General features: G+C 27.0%; 1 protein-coding gene across 2 annotated transcripts in view; it reads right to left on the bottom strand.

Annotated features, from left to right (window-relative positions):
* Nucleotides 1-215: 215 nt before the first annotated feature.
* LOC107439962 (E3 ubiquitin-protein ligase MARCHF6) overlaps nucleotides 216-10,822 on the bottom strand; it is a 38,492-nt gene continuing 27,885 nt past the window's right edge. For both annotated transcript variants that reach the window (XM_043052706.2, XM_043052707.2), the window contains exons 17-23: nucleotides 8,543-8,612; nucleotides 7,711-7,892; nucleotides 6,855-6,989; nucleotides 6,682-6,771; nucleotides 4,185-4,317; nucleotides 2,806-2,941; nucleotides 216-1,394 (exon numbers count right to left, since the gene is read on the bottom strand). In XM_043052706.2, coding sequence (XP_042908640.1) covers nucleotides 1,301-1,394; nucleotides 2,806-2,941; nucleotides 4,185-4,317; nucleotides 6,682-6,771; nucleotides 6,855-6,989; nucleotides 7,711-7,892; nucleotides 8,543-8,612 — 840 coding nt within the window. In that variant the 3' untranslated portion in view covers nucleotides 216-1,300. The remainder of the gene's footprint in view (nucleotides 1,395-2,805; nucleotides 2,942-4,184; nucleotides 4,318-6,681; nucleotides 6,772-6,854; nucleotides 6,990-7,710; nucleotides 7,893-8,542; nucleotides 8,613-10,822) is intronic.

Below are 10,822 nucleotides of genomic sequence, written 5' to 3'. Positions count from 1 at the left end.
TGTGCATATATAAAAAAATTCTATTATATATATATACATACACAGTCCCAATTAGTAACACCAGTTTAAGTAATAGTTTTTTGCAAATTCCTTAATTTTATAATTGTTTACATTAACAATATTTACTTTTTAGGCAGTATTTACTTTTAAGACAGAATATTTACTTTTAGACAGAAAGGCAAATGGTTATAATTCCATTGTTTTTAGTAAGTAAATTTTTGTTTTTTAATTTATAGGCCATTTTTTAACTTTAAATTTTTTTTGCTTAAATGAAACTTTTAGTACTCTAGCTACTAATGAAAGTATTTTGGACACTTGGCAGAATGTTTTGGACAGTTTAAGAAAGCTTAGGGCAGGATTGCCAAAATCATATTGGTGACCATAGTTTGCTTTAACCTTGCCTAGCCTGGTTATTATTTTATAGCAACCATTTTTATACATTTATATTTATTGGTTGCAAAAATTATAAAATTTTTTTAAAATTTTTAGATTTGTTTATTAATGAAACTTTAAGAAATCTAGCTATTGAACAAGTGTTTTAGACAATTTGAAGAATGGTTTTGGACAGTTGGACATATGGATTTAGGACAGATTAGCTAGATCCATAATGTCTTTAATCTTGCCAACTCTGGCTATCTATTTATTGTGATTACTTTTATTTTAGGTTTTTCTTAAGCATAAAAATTATAAAAAGATAATTCTCATATACTATGCATAACAGCTTGAGAATAGTAAAGTTCAATTATCACATTTCATGACATTTACATGATGTCACTTGCTTATTCTTGTTCACAATAAGGGAAATATAATATATATTAACACCAAACATTTACAACTGAGGAAATAAAATAAATGATTTCATTGAAACATATACATACAGAGCCTAACCAAAAACATATTTACACGTATTATAGTGGTTGCATTTGCTTAAAAACAATATTAACACCAATTGTTAAATGAAATTTATTCTTTATAAGAGACTTCATTCATTCTCACATTTTTGAAGAAATTTTGAATAAAAGATAAGAATATAATGAAAGCAACCATTCTTAAATATCATAAAAATAACTTAAAATATTGCCGATATACATATTTATTCAACACACTTTTCTTTAAGCTAAAGGAGTTAGCACTAAAACTTGTGTCATGTATCAATATTGCAAGTTTTACTCTCAGAATTTTGACATCAGAGGCTGAGTGAACTCTACGAGATGTTTTTTTTTTCTTCAGAAAAGTGCAAATCACAGTTTTGACACAATCTTCAATTGAATTGAAATATTTAGATGGAGTAGTTCTAATTTCAAGAGTTAGATGTTGTGCTATCTGTTGGGGTTGGAGCCACATTAGCAAGTCTTCGATGTTCATAATTTACCAATCTTTTGCCTACTAAATATCTGAAAAATATAAAAAATGGATGTTAAACTGCAAATCAAAAGTGAACAAACTTTTCTGAAACTTATTGCTTAAATCCCTGACTCTAAACTTCTGGTCTACAAAATATTTGTGGTACGTAGGATGTTTTCATGTGATTCACAAAATATTGATCTTCCCAAACAATATTTTGGATTTGGATGACACCTTATTTAAATAACACAATATATTAATTTGCAAAGTTAGAACAAAATGCCAAAATTAAGAGAGTGATCAAGGTGAAAATAAAAAGTTCTAAAGGCATAAAAATGTGCTTCATAAATAATTTAATTTAAGTCTTCTTTTATAAATAACTTCAAGGGAATATGTAATAATGCAACAGCATCTTAATTTATGCCTCATAATGAGTTCCTTTCATGAACTATGATAAACCTATTTTTTCTTCATTATACATTAGAGATTGTGTGGTAACAATCTATATCATATAATGCATATAAATGTGTATTGTAGAGCATTCTTTTTTGCACAAGCATCAAAGACCTGAAAACTATAATATCATTCTTGAACAGTCATAAAATTATCTTTATCACTGATGATTAAGAGTTATAAATTTTTAACTTATAATTCTCTCAATTTATATCAATCACTATCATAAGGTTACAAGCAAACAGTTCATATAAACATTATTTTAATTTTAATTAGGTTTATTAATTTATGTAGATTCAATAATTTAGTAGATTCAATAATAATTTAAAATAATGATTCATAATTAATGCAGAAAAGAGAAGGGAATAAATAAAGGTTGGCCAGCTGTGCTTTTTTCTCCATCTTTTTTCTTTGGTTTTAAAATATTTAAATTTATTATTGCGCATATATAAAAAAATTCTATGAATTGTTTCAAATTTTACATTCCGAGTATTATTAAAATGCATGAAAATAAAATGGTTGTATGTATAAATTGAATGAAATGCCATTGAATATAAGGTTTTAGACGATGTATATGTCCCTAATTTGTATAATTTTATTTTAATTAGAGTAACACCACTCATACAAAATAAGATTAAAATACAGAAGTATTCAATGAGCAAGTGAAGTAATATGAGAGAAATGCAAAAGCAGTTTTATAGTCACCCAACAGCATTAAGGTCACCTACTAGAATTATATATTTTATTTTACTTATACACTTATAAATACGTGTAAAACAGAATAAATCATGATGTTCATTCCATTTAAATAGTATGTAATAGACCTAAGCCTCTTAAAGTTTCAATTTATTTTAAAGTATGGGGTTCGCCTTTGAATTGATTTGATAAGGTATCTTAACAATTTTCAGGTAGGAAAAAATTGTGAATCACCAGCCAAACTTATACGTTTACTATATTTGGCAGAATCAAAAGATAAATTATCTGGCATTGTAAAGAATGGGTACTTACTTGTCATTTTTAATGTGCTCATAGAGCCGGAAAAATTGTCGCACTTGAAAAATTATGCCAGCTAAAGTAAGACAAAGCGCTAAAACTGCAGGATATATCCTTCGGTAAACAAAATTTTGAAGCTCAAAACTGGAGGCTGTAAAATAAAGAAACCAAATTTCAATCAATAATTATAAGAACAGCTAAGTATTAAAAAAATATATTTAAATGGAGGTATTTAAGATATGACTAAAGCTTTTAAATATTGCTTTTATTCTTTTTAATTTCTGAAAAAAATACTTCAGATCAACTCCTAGAAACTTGTTTGTTATAAATGACGAAAGAGGAAGAAAATATTAAGCAACACTTTTGAAACATTTGTGTGAATTAAATCATGCCAACCCTTAAAAAACACCAACTTAAAAAAACAAACAAAAAAAACATGTGAAACCTATGCTTAAATTGGATTCTTTTGAGGCGTGAATTAATCTGCCCTTTAATAAGTATCAATTGTTATTTATTTGATTTTAATATATAAAACCCTACCTTTCAAACTTAATGCATGATTTTATTATTCAGTAACAGAAAACTAATGCAATTTTGATTGTTGATGATAGATTTTTTGTTAATCTCAGGTAACAAAATTGAATTTATGATTTCAGAATTGAAGTAAAATTAGTTTTTTACATCATATGTATATTTTTAGACTAAATTAAATGACTAAAATGAATATCATTAAATAAACAGTACTTGTGAATAACGTTAGCCAAAGAGTATACTGGCTTTATTTTAACAAGAAAATGAAACTATAATTTGAAATATATATATATATATATATATTGAATTTAAAAAACAATAAAAACAAACTAACAAAAACAGCATATTTCTATAATCTAAATAATATGCTTTTTGGTCACAGAAGGAAATAGTAAGAAATCTTTAATTAATATCCATGGGAAAAGATGGTACTACAATGAAACAAATTTTTTTTTTATTTATTGAATTATTATTTTTCTATGAAGCAAACATTCATTTAAACAAAAAAATTTTTTTTAAATAAAAATTGAAATTTAGGCACAAAAGAAAAAAATCTTATTCTTAAAAAAGGAAAAAAAATCCGAATAAAAACTATACAATTGATTTTTTTAAAATTTTTTATACCCAGATGGGAAGTAGAGACAACCCAAAACCTATAGTCAAAACATTAACTTAAAAACTGATTTACTCTATCTCTTCAAAATGTCACTTAAATCTACTTAGTTCTCTTCAAGTAACTCTTAGTAACTACATATTAAGAAAATAATTCAAATTTTTTTTTCGTTGTGTAACTTTACATGTTTTATAGGGTAAAAGAAATTTCATAAATGAAAGAAATAAAAGTGAAATGACTTAATACATACTGAACATTGGAATGATACTGCATGCTGCTATGTAAGGCAAGGCAAGGGAGAGACCCAAAACCATTATAACTGGTAAAGCAAGTTCGGTGAAAATTAAACGTAGGTTGATATTACGAATACCTCCGAGGTATACCTAAATAGAATAAAAACAATCCAAATTATTGGCTTTTTTAAAAATTTCATTTCATAACCAGATCCATTTATAAGTTACAATAGTTAAAATTTAAAATGAATTACAATTTATAAAATAAAACAGAAAGTAGTGATAATTTTATTACAAAGCATTTTATTTATAGAATACTTTAGTTAAAATTAAACAATGCTGGTATCTGATTAAGAATGTAAGGTCTGAGTTTTTCTTAACAGTAACACAAACACAAAGTATTGACTTCTTGATATTTATATAAAACTTAATAAACATTTCAAAATAAAGATTAGAAAGATGAACAAAAAAAAAAGTTTTGCAGCAAAAATAATAACCTATAATTGAAGGATTTTTTTCCTCAGTAACATAAGGATTCATTTGAATAATTTTAAATATTAACATAGTTCAACACTTATACAAATGAGCAAACAATTTATAGAAATATATATAAATGACATTTTTCAAGCTAAAAAAAGATTATTATTTTATATAATTTCCACTTAATGAAATTTTCCAAATATCAATAAAAAAAATCAAAATATCACTATGATTTTAACAATTTAAAAAAAGGACCAATGTTTACTTGTTAGACAAATGACTAATATTTAAATACCGGTTACGGTACTTGCACTGTATGACCATTAATAGTATAAATAATTAGATTACAAAAACCAGTTATGGTACTTGCATCTAATTATTTGCACTATGTATTATCATGCATATCATTGCAAAGCTCAATTAAATAGGCAACAGTCAAAAAAGTCCACAATACAAAAATTTTATCTGCAAAAATTTCCATGATATCAGAGTTTAATTTAAAAGAAAGTTAAGGATATACACATCTTCTTAATGCTTTTAAATGAAATAGAATAAATTTTGAAAAAAAATTGAGCACATAATATCAAAATAGAATATAAAATAAGACACAAAATTAGTAATCTGTGTAACAAGATCACAAGATGAAACTAAGTTCCTTAAAAAATAATAACTTTTTTCAAAAGACCAAACTAACTTATGAAAGAATCACAAAAACATATTTAGCACCAATAAGTCTAGAGTCTCTAATTTCACTTTATCTTTAGTTTAATTTTAAGTGCAGACTTTCCTTTTGAAAGAAATCACACTAGTCTCTCCCCTCTTCTCTGAGAACTTTTACATAAACACATTATTTACACTTTGTAAAATCGGGGGTCATATCATATAATTTTTCCTTAGTACATGTCCATGCTAACAGGCATCTTGTATTTTCAACTCAGGTTCAGGAAAGAGGAGTATGCAGAAATTCCAGAGATTCCTTTTGAAATACCTAATTTCCTCTTGCAAGCAAAAAAATATAACTGAAAAACAAAACTTGGGCCAACAAATTTTACCTGGTGTCTGCATTACAGCAACAAATTCAATCCTGTTGTTTCCATTAAATTAGAGTTTTGAAATTCTCCGGTAATTAATCAATTCCATGTATACAAACTGCTTCATTTAAAATAAGCAACTAGTTTTTCTCTTTTGTTTATTTCTTTGAAAAAATCAATTTTATTCGATGACAGCAAAGTTTGTGCAGGAAGATAGCAAGACATTTTAGCAACAATTCAAACATTTACCAAACAAAATGATCCTGAATATTTAAAGATGATTCAATGACATGTTTAACGAAACAAACATGCCTAAGCACATGAAGCCCCAGAAAGCCTTCTAAGCAAACACTATTAAGATGACAAAAACAAGCAATATCAAAACTGTCTTAGCATTCATACAATACGAAGTAGTGTTCAATACGTAGTGTCGAAGTAGTGTTAGTACAATTCAGCATAAGTTATCAATAATTCCAACATTTTTTGAAATATATATATCAAGGCAGTGTGCCAAAAAAGGGAAACAGAGCAGGCATGAAGATATAAAAACGAAACAGTTATTTTTATAATCATAGTATAATTATCATTTATTATCACATATTATCATTTTAGTATCATAGAATAATTCAATAAAAATAGAAACAGTTCAGTATAAACGTTAGGGAAAATCTTGCAAACTTATCCCGACGATCTCTTAAATCACATGCAAAAAAGGAATTATTTCTTTTAACTCCTTCAAAAAATAGGTCAAGGAATCTCCCCGGCTCTCACGCTTGGTTATGGGAAAAACTTAAAATGTTAATTTTAGCATTCTTTAATCAAAATTTGGAACTAAAATGCCAGATGTGAGTAATAAATGATAAAGAAATAACACAAAAAGATTTGTTAAAGCTTTTTATATGTTATGTATAGATACTGTGAGCGGGTACAATAGAAAATTTTCCTCATGCATGGTCAAAAAAGTTTGGAGATTCTTAATTTTGTAACAAAAAAATTTAATTACCTGCTCGATGACTCTCTTAATCCACCAATTGGGTCCAACAAGTACAACCGCACAGAAGGTTTTAGTGAGCAGCACACCTATGGCCCAATCCTAGAAACAATAAAAGGTTTTGTTAACAAACTGAAAGGAATTAACAATTTCTTCACATTTAAACATTATGCACATCAGTTTACCTGCCAAAGTGAGATTAAAGGAGTGTGGTGAAGAGATACTCTAGCAGGAACAGTGAGTACAAGATCTAATAAGAGTCCAAACAACACTGGAATAAAACCCAGAAGCACACTCATCGCACAAATCATTTTTACAGCCTAAAATTTACAATTGCAATTAGAATTTCAAAATACAGCATAAAAAAACTTAACGTCTTCAAAAATAATAAACTAATAATTTATTAAAGTGATCAATTAATATTAACTAAATGCCTTTCGACCAAAAAAAATTCTTGGAGTTTACAAAAATAGTTACATTTTTATAGCAAAACAATTTGTCTAAGCCTGATAAACAATTAAAACTTCGCTTCATAAACAAAAGTTATGTAAAATAATAGCGCAATAGATAGCTTTAAAAACAGAAATTATGCAGAAAAAATTTAATGATATTACTGAACCAAAAAGACTTATATACAATGTAAAAAAATTATTAGAATAGCTACTGAATTGAATCAAGGATAAATTTTTAATAAATATAATATAATAAATATATATTATATTAGAACTATACAGTTATTAAAAGTTTCAAATAAGTCAGCTAATGTGCAATACAGAAAAATGAATTTTAAACGTTGAACACATTCATAAGTTCTTTCAAACTATGTAGTTAATATATGCATATTTCTTTAATATTTTCTTACCTCAATTTAAAAAATGATACTCATATTGGATAGTTATAAAAAAATAGAAATATAAGCTTTTGTTATTATCATTCTAATTATCTATTTCAAACCATATGTAAATCAATACAACACTAATATGGTATCAATAAAATAACACATTATTTTTATACTTAAAAAAAATAATAGCAATTACTCACTATGAGAATCCATTCCTTTAGTTTGGCAGAAACGGTGTTCCACCCCCTAGGGATCCAGCTCCACAGTAGTGTGCATACACGCAAAATAATCCAGCATACATAAAGTCCACACCCAATAGTATATAATTCATGTACTTTGGTGCTACCAAGCCATAATGACATCAGTTTTCTTCCAACGTACACTAAAGAACAATTATATTAGATCAGAAGATTAAAGAACGTTTCAAAAAAAAAAAAAATTTTAGCTACAATTGAAAAAAGCATGACTGATATATGTTTGCTTTTAAATAAATACAAATATTTAAAAGTAATTATAAAAGTATACTTGGGCACTTTCAGGATCAAACCTTGATCTGTAATGGCCGAATTCGAAAAAATAGGACTCATTAGTAAAATAAGTACATACTGAAAAATATTTGCAGAAATGACTTTAAAATAAGAATAATCATTAGCTTAAATTTAATTACAAGTAATCAATAATTACAGCACATTTTCAAAACCCTTTTTTAAGATTAAATATTTTTATTGGCAAACAAATAAAAAGAAACTGTACGAACAAAAACTACATTATACCAAGTATAATAGAAAAAAAGAAATACAATAGTAAGATTTTAAAATATTAAAAGTTTTCAACAGAAAAAAATGCAAAATGTTGTAAAAGATCAATTTTGTTTTGATGTGTATATTTAAATTTAGTGTACATTAATGGTAGTTAAAAAGTTTAAAGTATAACGATATTAATTATGATAAAATGCAATTTTAAAATGTCATACTTTGTACTGAAGAAATTAAAAGGAAGAAAATCAATAAAACATTTATATGAAAAACAAACCTGGCACAGTAATCATGATTAAGCTTCCCACTGTTAAACTAATGCATATGAACATAATCAAACAAATAATCTGTAACAAAAAGAAAAATTATCAGTCTTTAAATTCTCTACAAGAGAAACAGAAAAAGATGAAGTCAATTTTAAAGATAAGCTGTGAAGAGACAATAAAAAATTATTGAATAATGCCTTCCAGGAATTTCTGAATAAGTTACGATAGACCAACTGAAATCCAGACATTCATTCTACTCAATCTGTGTAATTCCCACAACACAGTATAAATAATGTTTCAAATATTAAGGAACAATTTTTTTTTATAGAGAAATTTTTAAATTTAGGATTTGATTAGTCTTTTAATAACAAACTACCTTATTTTTCTTCATTCATTCTTTTAATTAATAAAGGCCAAGACTTAATTACAATTTCTAAATTATAATGACAAATTTAAACAAGAAATCAAAAAGCATGATTAGATTTAAGAAGTTTTTCAAATTTAAGCATAAGGCAAGAGTCTTTAACTCAAACTAGTTTGTAGATCCCATTTCTATTTCAATCTCATTAAAAAAAAAGTTTTATATCTTTAATTTCTTATCTACTGTCATATATATCAGTATATATCAGTTTTAAAATATTTATATCAGTTATCTACATAGATATCAGTTATTCACATATATATCAGTTTTAAAACATTAAAAAAAATTTTTTTTTTTTTTTACATTTTTGTTGACATTTTTATACAAAATATTATTTATGACGAACTTACATATTTTTTGCCTAAACTTATTATTTAAGTTTATGCTTTATTACACTTTTGCTCTAAAAACAAGTTTTTTGGACACAACAAATGTTCAGCGTTGAAGGCATTTCAAATAATTCACTGTTAGTGTTAATAGAAAATAAAGCAAATCATTTTTGAAATCTAATTTAAATTTTAATTAGTAATGAGTAAAGCATAATGTATTCATTGCTTTATAAGTGCTGGAAAATTATAAAATCAATTTAATTAGTAACTTATGCTAAAATATTTTACTCATTGAAAAAACTATATAAAAATGTGCTCAGAAACATGTATTTAAATAATATGTTACTGACTGCTGTAGTTCATGCCATAATTGTTTTAACTACACTTATGGGGATTGCTGGAGGAAGGATAGTGGGCATCTGTTACCCTCAATAAATAGAAATCTCTTAAAGTCCTCTTTAATATTTCAGACAAATAAAGAAAATTTTTGTGAAACATCATAGATTTAAATTTTTTTTTCTTATGGGTGAAATTAAGAAACTATTATGACTGCATATTTTAATTTCATCCCCTCAAAAACTAGACACCTACGACACACAACTATGGTTTGTCAATGGGAAAAACTCATCATACCACAAAGTCCGTCTACATTATAGGAACAAGAAATGGCGTAATTCAAAGATCTATCTTCCCAGACACCCTTTCTTATGCCGACCTGAACCAAAACATGTCTTAAATATTGACCTAACACCCCTACTAGAAATAATTAAACCTCCTAATCATTGTTCCTGCCACTGCTCTAGACCAGGGGTCTCCAAACTTTCTAGCCTTAGGGCCATACTGATAACTCCAGTAAGTTCCGAGGGCCAAAACCATATTATCATTGTTGCCGGTGGTAAAAAGTGAAATAGTCCACTGATGAAAAAAAAAGTCTGAAAAAGTCCGCAACATTTAAAAAAGGCTGCAAATCGGACTAAAGTCCGCAAAACGGCAACATTGCATATTATTAATTTTCCTGTCATTATCTGTAATTTCTAGATTAGTCATAGAGTACGAGCCATGAGGAGCAACGTGACACGACATCTGGTGGACACAAGCGTAAATAGGTAGTACCTTCTATCGCTAACAGATGGCGCTAATAGCACGTACAGAATAATCTCGTTGGTTCGAGAAAGTTCTGGTGTCTTCCACTCACTTCTAGATGGCAGTAATTGGAATATATAAGAAGGCTAGTGGCGCAACCACAAGTCAGTTCCTATGACACTGTTGTGAAATAAAATAGTGCGTACCTCCTTAAAACGTGTTTGTGCGTGTTTAAGTTTAAGACATCTTTGTAACAGTATTTTGATTTGAATTGTTGCTTTTGTGTGTGATTTAGTAGTATGGAAAAGAAGCGAAAAATTGATAGTGAATGCAGAAAATTCAAAGATCAGTGGAACATTCAGTATTTCGTAATTGAGTCCAGTAACAAGGCGCTATGTTTGATTTGCAATGAAAGCATAGCCGTTCTCAAAGAATATAACATTAAACGTCATTATGAA

Source organism: Parasteatoda tepidariorum, chromosome 6, assembly GCF_043381705.1.
Source record: "Parasteatoda tepidariorum isolate YZ-2023 chromosome 6, CAS_Ptep_4.0, whole genome shotgun sequence".
In the NCBI taxonomy this organism is placed as follows: Eukaryota; Metazoa; Arthropoda; class Arachnida; order Araneae; family Theridiidae; genus Parasteatoda; species Parasteatoda tepidariorum.
The sequence above is the reverse complement of the archived record's forward strand: the minus strand, read 5'-3'. Positions and strand labels throughout refer to the sequence as shown.